The sequence below is a fragment of the Cetorhinus maximus genome, chromosome 28, assembly GCF_964194155.1.
Source record: "Cetorhinus maximus chromosome 28, sCetMax3.hap1.1, whole genome shotgun sequence".
NCBI classification, from domain to species: domain Eukaryota; kingdom Metazoa; phylum Chordata; class Chondrichthyes; order Lamniformes; family Cetorhinidae; genus Cetorhinus; species Cetorhinus maximus.
In genome coordinates, this window is record NC_135906.1 from 20841508 (window position 1) to 20859011 (window position 17504).

At 48.9% G+C, this 17504-nt stretch overlaps 1 protein-coding gene across 2 annotated transcripts in view; it reads right to left on the reverse strand.

Annotated features, from left to right (window-relative positions):
* Nucleotides 1-1414: 1414 nt before the first annotated feature.
* LOC144668913 (noelin-2-like) overlaps nucleotides 1415-17504 on the reverse strand; it is a 310315-nt gene continuing 294225 nt past the window's right edge. For both annotated transcript variants that reach the window (XM_078531386.1, XM_078531385.1), the window contains 3 exons: nucleotides 13292-13511; nucleotides 12691-12797; nucleotides 1415-2216 (listed from right to left, as the gene is read on the reverse strand). In XM_078531386.1, coding sequence (XP_078387512.1) covers nucleotides 1539-2216; nucleotides 12691-12797; nucleotides 13292-13511 — 1005 coding nt within the window. In that variant the 3' untranslated portion in view covers nucleotides 1415-1538. The remainder of the gene's footprint in view (nucleotides 2217-12690; nucleotides 12798-13291; nucleotides 13512-17504) is intronic.

The window sequence follows — 17504 nt, forward strand, 5'->3', positions numbered from 1 at the left end:
GAAGTGGGAGTGATTTCCGCTTTGGGGGTGGGGTAGTGACTGACCACCCACGATCCTGCGCTGTCCAGCTCATTAAATCTGCCTTCCCCAGGAGCTCGCTGACCCCCAGGGCTGGGTGGGGGCAGGCTGGAATGCTGTCCAGTCGTTACCTCATGGGGTCAAAGGTCTGGGCGCCATATTTAAAGGGGGATCCGGACAGCCTTCACTATCCCTCCCACGTTTTCCCGGCCACTGCTCCAGCCTTCCTCGCTCATCCTTCCTTCCCTTCCTTCACGCGCCTTGTGCCGTCACCACCCGGGCACAGGCTGGCATTTTACAGACACTCCCCAAAGAGGACAATGCAGCGGCCACTCACTGTTAATCGTGGAGGAAGTCTCCCTCGCCAGGTGCACACCGCTTACATACAGTCGTAAAAGTGAACGTCCTAACTCCCCACTGGTGGGGGACTTGATTTGGCGGGGGAATTTAATTCCGCCGAGGTGGCCTTTTAATGAACATGCCATGCACGACATGCTAACGCTTGCGAAAGGGCTTCCCGACATAGTCCATCGGGAAGCTCGACCCACCTTTAAAGTCCCGGGGACAGAATTCCGACAGTTCACCCCGCCAACGGGAAACTGATTCCTGGCCTCACGCCAAATTAATTTCCCCCCAGGCTTCCTGCCGATGGGGAACTGGAAGATTCCACCTTTTTTGTCTCTCTTCTCTTTGTCCAATGGGGAAAATTGGTGCCTAAATTTCTATCAAAGGCAGATGCTTCTAAGCATCCACTACACCTCTCTACTCAACTCATCTGCAGAACCTTTTTGTTATGCCCGTGAATTAAGGGTTATAGGAACCTAAGCAAGCAAGGTGTGGTTAAGACACAGGTCGGTTGTGACCCAATCGAATGGTGTAACAGGCTCGAGGGACTGAATGACCTCCTCCTGGTTCCTATGTTCATTTCTTCCCACGATATCAGTGCTTTAGAAGACCTTACTGTCCTCGGTTTTCCCTCTCCTTGTACATTCGACAAGAGCTTAAAACCTAAGCTTTGGAGCCACCTCTAATTTAATGAACTCACCTTCTAATTTACCCCCTACTGCGTGTGTTGCCCTACATGGTGGGGCTCGGAGTCTTACTTTGGCATCTCAATGGGAGGAAAAATGCTCTTTCGCCGAACTTCAGTTTGGTCTCCTAAGATTGCCACAGGCAACAGCCAATCAGAAAGGTAGGAATGGAGAACCATATATGACCAGTCATGAAGACGTCAACTTATATAGCCCAGCTGGAGGCCATTTGGTCCATCGTGCCTGTGACAGAAACAATGGAAATCACCTGCGAAATTAGCAGCACAGTTCAAATGGACTTACTACTGACTGACCTAGCTCCTTAATCGACGGGATAGTAGCCATCCAATCAGACACCAGCCAACTTGTCCATTTCAAAGTTAAACTTTATTGTTCGGTAACACGAAAGAACCATGCGTACTCACACTGAACAGTCTCTTTTAAATAATGGTATGTTTAAATGTAAAAAGGAGTGTCCTGTCACAAACATTACAATTCACCTGATGTCTTTACAACATGGAAAAGGGTGACGTTGTAGAGAACCTGGTGACCATTGTTCCACGTGTAAAGCACTCGATCTCTCGGGTTGTAGTCCAGCATGGATATGTGTGAGTACTGGTTGTGGAACGGGATATCGGTATACTCGTAGCTCGACGTGTTGGTGTAGTAGGCAAAGTAGATCTTGGCACCGGCAAGGTGGGAGTTTGTCACGTAGAGCGTGCCGCAGATCACAAAGGACTCGCCGGCGCTCCGCTTGGGATAGCCGGTGTCCCAGCTCTGAAGGATCTCTAGCGTCTGGGCGTCTAGCCGGCTGATGACGATGTTGCCCGCGTTTTGGTTGGTGGTGTAGACGGCCCACAGGTCGCTCTCGTCCACCATCAGGTCGATGTCGGAGAACCCGCCCCAGGAGTAGGGATAGGTGTTGTTGTAGCCGGCGCCATCCAGGCTGCGCTGCACCAGGACGCTGCGCGAGCGGAAGTGGTACTTGATGATGATGTTGCTCTGGTACTTGTTGTAGTACAGTGAGCCGTTGAAGACCACGTGGCCCGTGCCCGCCCAAGGGTGGGGCAGGCGGTAGATCACAAACTTCTCCCCCTTGACGAAGTCATTGAAGGAGCGGAACTCACGGACAGTCCGGCCGTTCAGGTATCCATCCATGTACCACAACTACAAAACAAACAGGGACAATTTGAATGCAGCAACTTTACTTAAGCAGGGAAGCCTGACCCAAAACAACTTTGGAAAACCATTGGGGGCCCCCCCAGATCACAGAACCCCCTGCACCAGCGTTAAATGCTCATGAAGGGTGTCCCTCCCAAATGTTAACCTGTATTAATCTTCCAGATTCTGACTGACCTGTTGGTCGCCCCTTGTATATTGGATTTCTTTCATCTCCGATTCCTCGTGATTTCAGCAGAGAGCAATGTGGGGGAGGGAGCCAGGCGGACAGGCACAGCCTAAAGTTTGTCAATCATTTGTTCAAACCAAACCCCCCCAGTGGCCCCAAAAATATTCACTCAAACTGTCCAGGACTTTAGGAGCTGTGGTATCTGGAACACTCTGGGGTTAACATTGAGTTTGGGTGTAAAATTTCAGATCTGCTGCCTGTTACACAGCCTGTGATCCAAGGGAGGGAAGGTTTGACAGGGAGTATAATGGTCAGCCAATTCAACATCAACTCATTTACACGTTTGCCCCAAGCTAAACCTCTCCACCTTCGGTCCCTGTAGCTCCCTGATCCTCGTCTGTCTCCTCACAGAGGCAAGTCCCAAAATATTTTTTAGAATTTATTAAGAAAGAACCTTGGATATTGTGTGAATCCCCCCCACCCCCAGCGACTTGCTTGACCAATCTGCAGAGTGTATCACGACTGCACGGACAATGCCAGATTCGTTCTGCAGCAAGCTCGCTGGTCTCGGTTTGTTGTTCCTTTTAAAATCAAGGCTGACGTTCCAGTGCAGTACTGAGGGGGCCCTGCACTGTCGGAGACACCGTTTTTCGGATGAGGCCCTGTCTGCCCTCGTAGGTGGATGTAAAAGACCCCGTAGACTATTTCAAAGGAGACCAGGGGAGTTCTCCCCAGTGTCCTGGTCAATATTTATCCTCAATCAACATCACTGAAAAAAAAGCGGATTGTCTGATCATAATTGCATTGCTGATTTTGGGAGAAGGTGCAAATCGGTTGCTGCACTTTCTACTTTACAACAGTGTCCACACGTTCAAAATTGGCTGTAAAACTCAGATGCCCAGTGTTTGTGAAAAGCACGACATGAATGCACATCTTTCTATTTCAGTCTCAGGTTTTCACAGCTATTCGGTACCACCTGCTTGGGAGTGTGCGCGGTTTCTATCCCTGGCAAAGACGAGTTTGGCTTGACTGTGAAGCAGATTGCTAATGCTCTCTCTCTCTGGCCTCGCAAATAACGAGAAACCCTGCGATGGGGAGAGGTGAGGAGAGGCGGGGCGAGTGGGACACCTTCCACAAGAGGCTTTTGTAACCGCTGGCAATGTGGCTAGCAATCCAAAATCCCTGGATAATACTCTGGTGGGGACAGGTTCAAATCCCACCAAGGCAGCTGGTGGAATTTAAATTCGATCAGTAAATGTGGAATTAAACGATAGTCTAATGGTGACCAAGAAGCCATTGTCATTTGTTATAAAAAGCCCACCTGGGCCTAAATTTTGCGCTTGTTGGGTGTGGAAGCGGCCATGATTTCCACATTGGTCATGATCGGACCCCGAACACCATCTCACGCTGGCTGGCCAGTTAACTGGCAGCTAGCGTGAAACACACACTGAAAGAGAGGCTCAGCGCTGCTGAGGTGGGGTGTGGGGATGGGGGTGGGAATGGGGGTGGGTGTGGGGGTGGGGAAAGAGGAAAGAGGGGCCGGAGCAGTGAGGGGTGAGGGTGCAGGTGGGCATTTCCAATATGCTCCCTGAATGTTGGCAGCTGCTGCAGAGCTACCTCCAGGAGCCGCAGTATTGTTCCAATGAAATTTGCACTGAAAAATGCTTCAAACTCTCTCTCTCTCTCTGTAATGCAAATTCAAGCAACTGACAGTGGAACTCATAACACCTGAAATATCTTTCATTTTATTGCATCCCGGACATTTTATCCTGAATGCCCCGAATTGAGTGTGTAGCAAAAACGTGAAGGCCGCCTGGCCTATTGGCCCTTCTGCCAACCGTAAAAGTGCACGGGTCACGTATAATCTCTAATAATTACCTTCTTAATGGGCTTAATTACCCGCTTAATTATCAGTGGGTGTGCTTCCAACCATGATGTTGTGCATCCTTACTAACATCTGGGGGCTTGTGCCAAAATTGAGAAACAGCCTAACATAGTCATACCCACGGAATCATACCTTACATTTAATGTCCCACCATTACCATCCCTGGGTATGCCCTGTCCCACCAGCAGAACAAACCCACCAGAGTTGGCGGCACAGTGGTATACAGTCGGGAGGGAGTTGCCCTGGGAATCCTCAGCCTTGACTCTGGACCCCATGAAGTCTCATGGCATCAGGTCAAACACAAACAAGGAAACCTCCTACAGATTACCACATACCGATCCCCCCTCTCGGCTGAGGAATCAATACTTCCCCATTTTGAATATCACTTGGAGGAAGCACTGAGGGTGACAAGGGCACAGAATGTACTCTGGGTGGGAGACTACATTGTCTGTAACCAACAGTGCCTCGGTAGCACCACTACTGACCGAGCTGGCCGAGTTCTGAAGGACATAGCTGCTAGACTGGGTCTGCGACAGCTGGTGAGGGAACCAACAAGAGAGAAAAATCTACTTGACCTCGTCATCACTGATCTTCCTGTCGCAGGTGCATATGTCCATGGCAGTACAGGTAGGAGTGACCACCTCCTTGAGGAGACAAAGTTTACTCTTGAACATCAGCAAAGGGAGGGAAGGGGTTATTGACAGTGCTATCAAGCAGCACTTACTCAACAATAACTTGCTCACTAATGCTCAGGTTGGGTTCCACCAGGGCTACTCAGCTACAGCCTTGGTCCAAACATCGACAAAGGAGCTGAACTCCAGAGGTGTGGTGAGAGTGGCTGCCCTTGACATCAAGGCAACATTTGACCGAGTGTGGCATCAAGGAGCCCGAGCAAAACTGGAGTCAATGGGAATCAAGGGTAAAACTCTCTGCTGGTTGGAGTCATACTGAGCACAAAGGAAGATGGTTGTGGTTGTTGGAGGTCAATCAGCTCAGCTCCAGGACATCACTGCAGGAGTTCCTCAGGGTAGTGTCCTCGGCCCAACCATTTTCAGCTGCTTCATCAATGACCTTCCCTCCCTCATAAGGTCAGAAGTGGGGATGTTCGCTGATGATTGCACAATGTTCAGCACCATTCGCGACTCCTCAGATACTGAAGCAGCCCGTGCCCATATGCAGCAAGACCTGGACAACGTTCAGACTTGGGCTGAGAAGTAGCAAGTAGCATTCGTGCCACTCAAGTGCCAGGCAATGACCACCTCCAACAAGAGAGAATCCAACCATCGCCCTTTGACATTCATTGGCATTACCATCACTGAATCCCCCGCTATCAACTTACTGGGGGTTACCATTGACCAGAAACTGAACTGGACTAGCCATATAAATACTGTGGCTGCAAGAGCAGGTCAGAGGCTGGGAATTCTGTGGAGAGTAACTCACCTCCTGACTCCCCAAAGTCTGTCCACTATCTACAAGGCACAAGTCAGGAGTGTGATGGAATATTCCCCACTTGCCTGGATGAGTGCAGCTCCAACAACACTCAAGAAGCTTAACACCATCCAGGACAAAGCAGCCCCGCTTGATTGGCACCACATCCACAAACATAATCCCCTCTGCCACTGATGCACAATGGCAGCAGTGTGTATCATCTACAAGATGCACTGCAGGAATTCACCAAGGCTCCTTAGACAGCACCTTTCAAACCCATGACCACTACCATCTAGAAGGACAAGGGCAGCAGATACATGGACACACCACCACCTGGAAGTTCCCCTCCAAGCCACTCACCATCCTGACTTGGAAATATATCGGCCGTTCCTTCACTGTCGCTGGGTCAAAACCCTGGAACTCCCTCCCTAACAGCACTGTGGGTTTACCTACACCACATGGACTGCAGCGGCTTAAGGCAGCAGCTCACCACCACCTTCTCAAAGGCAACAAGGGATGGGCAATAAATGCTGGCCCAGCCAGCGAAGCCCACATCTCATAGATGAGTAAAATAAAAGATCGCCTTACAGGAAGGAAGGGTGAAATACTAATTTTAAACAATGGTTTTTAATTGAGTGCTTGACAAGCCACCTTCAGCTGAACTAAAGCAAGGGGTCTTCCTTTCACACACAAGAGATGATCATTCAGCTCCTGGAGCTGGTTCCACCATTCAATCAGATCATGGCTTGTGTTTTCTCCAGAAACTAATTAACAACTTGATAATTGTTCAAAGCTTGCAAGGAAACGAGTTGCATAGAGAGAAGAAGGAGCCAAATGCGCTTTCAGGCCAAATCCGTTGAGATTCAAAGCCCTTTCTGTTCCACAGTGATATCAGCACAATGTTGAAGAGTGAGCATTAATTAATTCCCTAAGCTGATTTTGATGCTTAACCACACACCAGTCTGACTAATAAGCTCGACATGTTGTTGGTTTTAAGATCTGACTGGCTGGCAGCCCAATGTTTCTGCTAATTTTTTTTGGTTATCAGACAGAGCTGCTATGTTCCGTCCGCTTTTAGAAATGGGAGGCTGGCTCGGTATGTACTCCCTCGCTCATTTTTCCAGAATCACTTCATCCACTTCAGGGTCGTGGGGAGTCGGAGCCAATCCTGACAGGGAATGGGCGCCCGGCGGGGCGCTTAATATATACCGTGCCTGAATTTTACTGTCTCTCAAATCCGGCCATCAAAAAACCCGGACTTGTCTGAAAAATGGACATTTTAGGATATGCCACGCGTCAATTTTCATTGAGTAAAAATAAATAATAACTTACCCGGGCAATTGGGCTAGTCTCTGCATTGGCGCGGTGTGGCGCTGGGCTAGTTAACCTCATCGTCGTTTGCGTTCCTAAACTCTGAGTGACCCCCACCTGACCCAGCTTGACCTGAGCCGCCCACAGCCTTGAACCGCCCGACCCGAAATCCGGCATTGCTCCGGCCCCGAGATTGCCGGTTTGGAGAACGGTGTAACCTGCAACAGGTTCTGCCCTTCCAGGGTAGTGGTCTCCTCAGCGTTTCTTCCCAACCACGAATTTATTAAACCGCAATCACTCACAACTAGTAGGACTGGCACCAGGAGAGGGTACGTTAGATAGAATTTACGACACAAAGACAAATTGTTTGTCCCAAGGTAACCATGGCAGGGTTCACGCTCCGCATCAGCCTCTTCCCAATCTCTTCATCCCACCCTCAGCCTATCCTTCTAGTCCTTTCCCCACTCATGTACTTGTCAAGCATTCTCTTGCCTCAAGCACTCCGTGCGGTAGCGACTTGTCCATTCTCAGCAGTAGAAGATTCTCCTGAATTCCTACGTGGATCTATATTGGTGACCATCTCACATTCATGTCTTCTAGGTTTGGACCCGCTCACGGGTGGAACCGTTGGCCTGGATTTTTACAGGTCACCCACCCACGGGTGGGAAAACAGGTGAGCGGACCCCGTGCCAATCGGCAGCACCACGCCCGCTCGCTGCCAGCATGCCCGACACTGCCGCCGTTTAACGGGTGGGGCCCACAGTCCAATGGAGGCCCTCGAGTGGGCAATGATGCCCAATTGAGGGCCTCATCCCATCACCGCTCTATTTAAACAGGTGGCGGGAGAGGCCTGCGCCCAACGTGCACCCTGCGGGCTGCTGGTCAGTGAAAGGGGTGCGGGGGGGCGGGTGTTGGGGGGTGGGGGAGGGGGTGCCTCCTTTCCGGGCCCCCTGTGCCAATTGAAGCCACCCCCTCCCTCCACAGTTTAGCCTCCCTCCCCGCATGCACCCTCCCACCCCCCAACATGCCCCCCTACTTCCCCCATTGGGGCCCGCCAACCCAGCTCGAGCAGGATCCCGGACTCATCTTGGGTTTTGGGGGCATCCATGGTTTCCCCTTCCCCCCCTGTGCCTCCTGCAATGCTGCAGTGGTCACCGATCCTGGTTGTGGCATGGAGCCCACCGAGCAGAAGCAGGCCTGCCCTGGAAATTTAGGCCGGGGTGCATGAGTCTGCCCTCAGTTTATAATCTATCCCATCTTTTCTCCACCTACCCAACCAAATCTATTCATAACCTTAAAAGACGTCTAGGAGCCCACCACACCGGCCCCCCCACCTCCAGCCTTCTCCTTTCTAGAGAAATGTGCCCCAGTCCGTTCACTCTTTCCTGATGGTTCTGCCTTCTCAGTTGCGGTAATCAGCCTTGTGAATCGGTTTTGCAGTTTCTCCTCTTCAGTCTCTCCCCCAGACTCCACCTTCGCATGACTCTGACCTCTTGCGCACCCCTTCCTCCCCACCATCGGTGGCCACGCCTTCAGTCACTCGGACTCCCTGCTCTTAGCTTCCCCCAGGCTCAAAAATGGCGGTGGCCAACATCTAGGCCGTAGAGTGCAAACGAGAGGAGTTAATGCTTAACTTGACCGTGAGCTTGATTAGGCTGGAGTTTGACGATTGTGCATAGTCTTGGCCGCCTCACTGCATGAAGATACAAGGCAACAGGCAAGTTCTAGGGTGGTTTTACTTGGACGTTACCAATGACTCTCTGTATAGAGAGTCTGAAGAGTTTAGGCATTTTTCACTAGCTTAGGGGTAAGGTCTTCAAGATGATGAACGGTAGTAAGCTGCTCCCAGTGGTCAACAGCACAGCAATGAGAGGTAAAAGTTGAAGATAGTCACAAAAAAGAGAAAGAAAAATGTTGGAAAACAAAAACAGAATTACCTGGAAAAACTCAGCAGGTCTGGCAGCATCGGTGGAGAAGAAATCAGTTGACGTTTTGAGTCTTCATGAAGACTCGAAACGTTAACTGATTTCTTCTCCACCGATGCTGCCAGACCTGCTGAGTTTTTCCAGGTAATTCTGTTTTTGTTTTCGACTTCCAGCATCCGCAGTAGCTTTTAGCTTTTTGTTTTTATTTAAGAAAAATGTTGGGTTTGAAAGTGCAAATTCCCTGTTACAAACCGAGTCAATCAATTCTTTTAAAAGGAGCAATATTCAAGAGGGTTAGGAACAAGCAGGACATTGGGATTAGGCTAAGTGGCAACCATGGTTCCTCTGAATAGAAACTTGACAATGAAAATTCATGCTCAGGGTTTTAAAGTTTTCTACAAACTAGGCTGCCTGTCACTGGGATTAAGGTTTAAATCTAATCCAGGCTAATGAGGCTCTGAACTGACCTCGAGACATTACGAGTCAAGTTAATGATGTGTCCGCCAGAAAAATTGTTCAAAGAATTGGCAAAAATCTCGGGATGGGCAGGATTTTTTGGCCCCCCCGTCTGTCGCCAGGATCGTCCGGTCCCACAGCGGCTCCCGCCACAACAGAGCCGGGAAATTCCACGAGCGTAATGGAACGCCGCACTGGCAGGCTAGAGGGAATGGCTTTTGAGGTTTGGGTTAAGAACAGCGCAGAGGTAGCCCTGCAGCGGGAGTATCTGACGGGGTGGGGGTAATAGGGAGAGCTCTACTCTGCATCCCATTCATCTACGCCTAGCATGTGGCACTCAGTGGGGCAAGAGAGGGGGATTTTTATTCTGCACCTAATTCCGTATTCGGCGCGATTGTTGGCAGTCACTTGGTTTCCCGAACCCTATTGTCCATTGTCTTAAGGACCACAAACTCTCCTTCCACAAGGTGATACAATAGAGTCATTTCTTGCTGGTGTGTTACAACTATTCTGTTGGTAGGATAGACAAAAGGTACCTCTGGAACTGATTCCATGACTCGACAGCAGCAACTCCCTGAGCCGGGTTCCCCGGGAGAGACCCACTCCAGAATAATAGAGGGGATATCACTCCTTTACTGTACACAGGGGAGGGTAACTCATCACTTAGTCCTTCATCCATAAAGGTTCAATCCAATGCATCTCATAAACATGACACTGAAACATTGTGATATTAATTAATATCAGCTGGGAGAGGTTAGATTAGTCAACAATTTAGCATCAGTGGCATCCTTCAGTGTTATAATTACTGATGTAGAACGTGTCAAAACAATCCATTAATCCCACAGTTAGAACATGAACTGTTGCAGTGTCATGAATAACGGCCAAATTAATTACCTGGGAACTCGCCATGAATGCTAAATGGGTCATTACCAGGGAAGCTATTCTGAAAGATACTGCATAATAAATGTGGTCTACACATGAATGATATCCTAAAGATTAAAAGATGAAATATTCCACCAATAGTCACCAATGTAAAATAGCTTTGACCCCTGAAAGTATAGTTAAGTGAGGCGTCTTTTACCCTGGGTCCAAAATGCTCACCTGTTAGGCCTTTTAGCAGCCTACATTGGGACTGATAGCCTACAGGTGAGGAAGGTACTACATTGGGACTGATAGTTTACAGGCGAGGAAGGTGCTACAGCGGGACTGATAACCTACAGGCGAGGAAGGTACTACAGTGGGACTGACAGCCTACAGGTGAGGAAGGTACTACAGTGGGACTGAGCCCACAGGCGAGGAAGGTACTATAGTGGGACTGCTAGCCTACAGGTGAGGAAGGTACTACAGTGGGACTGATAGCCTAAAGGGGAGGAAGGTACTACATTGGGACTGATAACCTACAGGTGAGGAAGGTACTACAGTGGGACTGACAGCCTACAGGCGAGGAAGGTACCACAGTGGGACTGAGCCCACAGGCGAGGAAGGTACTACAGTGGGACTGATAGCCTAAAGGGGAGGAAGGCACTACATTGGGACTGCTAGCCTACAGGCAAGGAAGGTACTACAGCAGGACTGATAACCTACAGGCAAGGAAGGTACTACAGTGGGACTGATAGCCTACAGGGGAGGAAGGTACTACATTGGGACTGCTAGCCTACAGGCAAGGAAGGTACTATAGCGGGACTGGTAGCCTACAGGCGAGGAAGGTACTACAGTGGGACTGATAGCCTACAGGCGAGGAAGGTACTACAGCGGGACTGATAGCCTACAGGCGAGGAAGGTACTACATTGGGACTGATAGTTTACAGGCGAGGAAGGTGCTACAGCTGGACTGCTAGCCTACAGGCGAGGAAGGTCCCCTCTGCTGCAGTCTCTTTGATCCTCTAGTTCAAGCAAGAGCAAATGATCTCGTTGCTTGATCAAGCGAGGATTGTCTAGGCTTGCATTCCCTTGAATGTAGAAGATTAATGGTTGATTTGATTAAGGTGTTTAAGATGATTACAGAGTCCAGTAAGGCAAAGAGAGAGAGAGAGAAACTAAATCCGTTGGGTGGGAAGAGGGTGAGGGGGAGTGCGAGGGGTGGGGGGAGTGCGGGGGGTGGGGGGGAGTGCGGGGGGTTGGGGGAGTGCGAGGAGTCCAGAACAAGAGGGCATAACCTTAAAATTAGAGCGGAGCCAGTCCGGGGAGATGTCAGGAACCCATCTTCACTCAGTAGGCAGTGGAATTCTGGAACCCTCTTCCCCAAAAATCTGTTGGAAAATTTCAAGACTGAGATCGATATATTTTTGTTAGATCTGGGTATTAAAGTTTTTGGAACGAAGGCAGGGAGGATGGAGCTAAGATACAGATCAGCCATGATCTAATTGAATGGCAGAACAGGTTCAAGGGGCCAAATGGCCTGCTCCTGTTCTTAAATTTGTATGAGGATCAGACTATCCCTGCATTGCCTTCTTATGGTTAATCGATCTCCATGGCCAATATCTGAGCTCAAACATTGAGTACTTAAGTGAGGGTGACTAATGAGTGTGGAACGGTATTGTAAAGTGGGCAGCAGAGTCAAACTTGTACAACCCCAGATCCACGAGTGTGCCCAATTACCTCACTAGTATAACCCTGTGACTGGTAAGATCCATTGAACTTCAAATGTTGGTTGCATAATGGCCTCTAATTGATTTCTTGTGATGAGAAAAAAAACTATTTGGATGCTTTTACTTAATATTATCTTCACGTCTTTGTCCAATAGTTACAATGGGTTGGAGGGTTAAAAGAAAGGGAAAGACTTGCATTACTAAGCGCCTTTCATGATCACTGGGTGTCTCAAAGCGCTTCGCAGCCAATGAAGTAGTTTTGGAACGGTGGTTATTGTTGCATTGCAGGAATCAATGGTTTCTTTCTTTTCCATCCCTCCCAATCTTTGCACAATTTGCTAGGATTGCGCCTAAGGCATGTCCGCTCGTCTGCAGGGAGCAATCGGAAGCAATATTCACCAGCTCCACTGTGCATGGAACGAGTCTTGGGTCAAAAATAGGTGAGAAATCATTCCTTTACCAATACTGCACTCTTAAATCTTCTTCAAATCACCCCATCAGTAGCATATGTTCCAGCTTGCTCATACTCTTCGTCTCACCCAGTTTACTAAATGAACAAGTAAACTCCGAGACTGGTCTCCCTCTGCTGGTCACATGTGTAACTAGCTGGTGTAAGCCCCAACGCTGCTGTCTCCCAGCCCATATTCCTGGTCTGCCACATCCCCTCACCCTGGAAACCAAACCCGAGTCGTCCACCTACCCGGTTCTCTGTACTGGAAGCCAGAGTGTCGGTCATCCACGCACCGAAGCGGGAGCCCGATGCTCGGACGGTGAAGGGGTTACTGATTCCTGTCAGCTTCCCACAGCCTGGAGGAGAAGAAAGCACAGTGGATAAATCTGCAATGCGCTCGGTGGGTGCATGGGGTTATTAAAACATCCAATCCCTTTTGGGAAGGTCCAAGAGAATCTCACAAAGCAACTTGGGAAACAGGCCAAAAGCTGACAAGGTAGCTTATAAAAAAAAAAAGACTTGGTCTTTAAAGAAACCAAGAAATGGATGGTAGAGAATGTGCAGCTTGTTTTACGCCCCACTTCATGGAGGACAGGGGGAAGGGTGGTGTGAGGGGAAGGAGGAGTGGGGGAGGGCGGCTATCCAGGAGATTGGCACTTTAAATGTGCCAAGGGGTATGATCGAGGCAAAACCAGTGCTGATCCCTTACCGACCAGACTTGTGAGGAGGCCATTCAGCCCATCGTGCCTGTGCGGGTCTTTGCTGAAGCTGTTTAAAACTCGAGCACCATAAAAGAGAAACAAGGGAAGTGACTACGTCAACGTTAATACTTTTAGAATGAAGCCTTTACCCAGTTTCTGCATGCAAGCATGGAGTCTCTGCTCAAGGAGCATGACCCTGTGCTGGAGTTCCTCATAGTCATAGGCACCCATTTCTTCCTGGATTCCCAGCAACACCACAGACAGGTTCCGAACTTCTTCCTTTAACTTCAGGATCAGTCTGGCATCAGATTTGTATTGATCGAGGACTGGGATTAGTGGCAACAATTCATTCATCTTCTCCTTTAAGTCCTGTCAGATACCAAAGCAATTTTCCATATCAGTTCCTTTTCACTAAGAGCAATCCAATCCATCACAGAACCACCTTCACTCTCACCTTTAACTCTGTTACTTCCATCGCTTGTTTTCACTCAAACCAGTTTAATATAGAAACAGGTTAACATTGAGGCCACTACTGGGGTCAAGCAGAATGTCACGGTATTGTTGCACTAGAGTTAACAGGACATAATACCCAGGTAACCAGCACTGGTTGAGACAGACATTGATGCGTTTAAGGGGAAGCTGGATAAACACATGAGGGAGAAAGGAATAGAAGGTAGGGTGAGATGAAGTGGGGTGGGAGGAGGCTCATGTGGAGCATAAACATGAACGGCCTGTTTCTCTGCTGTAAAATTCATGGTTAATCTCATTACAAATATGCAAATTCCAAGCTTGAATGCGAATGCCTGGGAGCCACTCATACATCTTCAATAGTTGGGTTCGATTTTCCTCCTACCCTGTCCTGCTGGTAGCTACTCCGACCAGGAGACCTGCTCCCCTGGTACATCACACTCGCCGGTCCCCACGCGTCCAGTGTCGCTCGTCTGCAACCGCTCTGGGACGTCCCTCATCCAACTGCACCCAGATCCGACCCCTCTCTCTACTGCCCTCCTGAGGAGATCTCTGAGGCTTTTCAGCTCTGATCAAATGACCAAAATACCGACCTTTCTCTTCCTGGACGTCACTTTTTAAGAGGTCTTTTTGCTCTCGCAATTCAATTTTAATAGAATCAAAGGTAAATGAACCTCTATTCTCGCCTCATTTTCAGGACACCCACTGGAGTACTGAGGGCTCTGATGATAATATGTATTCTCAATAGCCCAGTCTCCAAGAAATAAAGTGCCCAAAATACCCAGCAGCTAACCCAGCGTATCAAGAACATGAAGAGCAGGGAGGTATGGCAGGTTCAATCCCCTCATCTTTGCTGGGTCAACAGCTGTGTCTCAGAAAATAAAATATGATCCCCTCTTCCCAACACACGTTCCCTATACCATTGGTGTATTATGCGTTTATTACTACATGTATTCACTTAGACAAACAAAATGCTGTAGATGCTGGGAACCTGAAACAGTATAAAATAGCTCAGCAGATCAGGCAGCGTCTGTGGGGAGAGAAGCAGAATTAATGTTTCAGATCATGTTGACCTTTCATCAGAGTGACCTAAAATGTTAGCTCTGTCTCTCTCTCTCTCTCTCTCCGCAGATGCAGCCAGACCTGCTGAGTGTTTCCAGAATTTTCTATACTCCTTTCGCTTCCTGAAGGTATTAAAATTTCCAGGACCAATGCAGGTTAAGATATTGGTCAATCATTGATCGAGTTGAATCATTGATTGAGCAGAAGTGGCTCGAGGAGCTGAGAGGTACACACCTGAGGGGAAGCAGCGCAGGTGCACTCCATAGCAGAGAGGGTCAGATCAGTAACTCACTCTGAGTGTTAACCTATACACAAGCTGCTCCAATAGGCCATATGGCAGTCTATGTAACAAGCCCCAATAATTTCCAATCCCATCATTTTCCAAGATCTCTGTGCTCCTCTAATTCTGACCTCTTGCGCATTCCCTAGTATAATTCTCCACCATTGGCGGCCGTGCCTTCAGCTGCCTGGTCCCCAAGCTCTGGAATTCCTTCCCTAAACCTCTCTGCCTCTTTACCTCACCCTCCTCCTTTAAGACCATTCTTAAAAAGCCTTTCCCTTTGCCCAAGCTTTTGGTCACCCGATAACTCCTTCTGTAGCTCGGTATCATACTTTGTCTTGATTCTCAACGCTCTGAAGACCCTTGGGGTGTTTTATTACGTTTAAAGGTGCTACACCAACGTAAGTTGTTGTTGTTAATGATGGCAGCGCGGGAAGTTCAGTGAGGTGTCTGAAGTTAAGGCCACAAGCCTTATGTGCCTTGGGAACGTTGATGTCCAGCACTTGCCCTCACAATGACCCATGAACCAACTCTTAACCCCCACCAGCACAGTGCCCTTCTTACACACCCACTGCAGACAAGTGATCTGGAGAGAGACGGCCTCATTATTGCAAGAAATTCAACTGAAACCCTCTTTTAAGTTAGCAGCAACGTGGGCTGTCATGTGGGAGCAGGGCGTCACCTGCCCATGTGCCTTTAAAGAAACGAGATGTATTGGTGTCCAGTAATTTAACCTGACAGTTTATCCTTGGCTAAATTGAAAAGTTTTGCTTGGTTTGGCACATAATTTACAAATCAGCGAAAGCAACATCAATCTTCTTGACATTTGTTTTGCTTTATGAAATTCAAAACCCTTGTCCTGAAATTATAACTTCATCCCCTGGACCCCTGAACGACACTAAATGTTGAACCAGGATCTGACCAGACATTGCTTGTGATTTTAACAAACGGAATATATTAGCTAGAAAGAACATGAAGCAAAGAAGCAAGTAAGAATATGTCATCAAACAATGGGCCTCACGGTTTTACATCAACCTACACCTGATTTTCACAGTCCAGGGGCTGTAAAGGGCAATGGACAATTTCTGAACGTCTTTAAAACCATTTTTGTTTAAAACTGCATATTTTGCCTATAATTTCCCTCTTGACAACTCCCATCTGAGGGGTTGCAGAGGAGATTCACCAGGATCTTGCCTGAGATGAAACATTTAAGTTATGAAGAGAGGTTGGATAGACTTGGGTTGTTTTCGCTGGAGCAGAGAAGACTGAGGGGCGACCTGATTGAGGTGTACGAGATTATGAGGGGCATGGACAGGGTGGATAGGGAGCAGCTGTTCCCCTTAGTTGAAGGGTCAGTCACAAGGGGACATAAGTTCAAGGTGAGAGGCAGGAGGTTTAGGGGGGATGTGAGGAAAAACTTTTTTTACCCAGAGGGTGGTGACAGTCTGGAATGCGCTGCCTGGGAGGGTGGTGGAGGCGGGTTGCCTCACATCCTTTAAAAAGTGCCTGGATGAGCACTTGGCACGTCATAACATTCAAGGCTATGGGCCAAGTGCTGGTAAATGGGGTTCGTTAGGTAGGTCAGGTGTTTCTCACGTGCCGGTGCAGACTCGATGGGCCAAAGGGCCTCTTCTGCACTGTGTGATTCTGTGAATCCCCCTGCTCTGGAAGTCAGCAATTCCTGCTGTTCATGTTACCAATGCTCACTCCAAACAAATCCATGCTTGGCATGTGTGCGTCGCAGTCATTGTTGCAAGAAATTCAACTGAAATCCTCTTTTAAGTTAGTAGCAACGTGGGCTGTCATGTGGGAGCAGGGCGTCACCTGCCCATGCGCCTTTAAAGAAATGAGATGTATTGGTGTCCAGTAATTTAACCTGACAGTTTATCCTTGGCTAAATTGAAATGTTTTGCCCATCCTTAGACGTTCCTTGGTGGTGGTGGGTCAGTCACTGACATCAGTGCGGTGAAGGTACTCCCCACAGTGCTGGCAGGAAGGGAGTGACCCATCGACGTTGAAAGAACGGTGATACATTTCCAAGTCAGGATAAGGTATGGCTTGGAGGGGGACTATCAGGCGCTTTGGTGTTCACCTTCAGTGACTCTCCGCTCAAGAGATTGCTGGCTAAAATTCAGGCTCATGGAATTGAAGGCGAATGATTGACTTGGTTCGAAGATTGGTAAATGAGTGAGTACTTGAATTGGAGGCAGGAGGTTACTGGCGCCCCATAAGGATCTGTGCTGGGGCCTCAGCTATTCAGGGTCCAGAGTTTTTCCCTCGTCCGGCAGGTGAGGCTGGGTTGGTCAGAAAGCCAACCGCTGCCCGCGGTCGGAGCCAGACCGCGATTTCGCGCGGGCGGGTCAATGAAGGCCTACCCTGAGTGAATTGCGAGTGGCAGTGCCCGGCGCTACCTGCGTGGGGAGGGGAGGAGGGCGAGCCCGAACTGTGTACATGCGTGTGGGTGCGCACTGGTAAAGCTCCCTGAGGTGGCGCAGAGCTGCCTCAGGGAGACGAAGAGTTTTGAAAAAAGAAAAGAAAGAATTTTAAGGTGT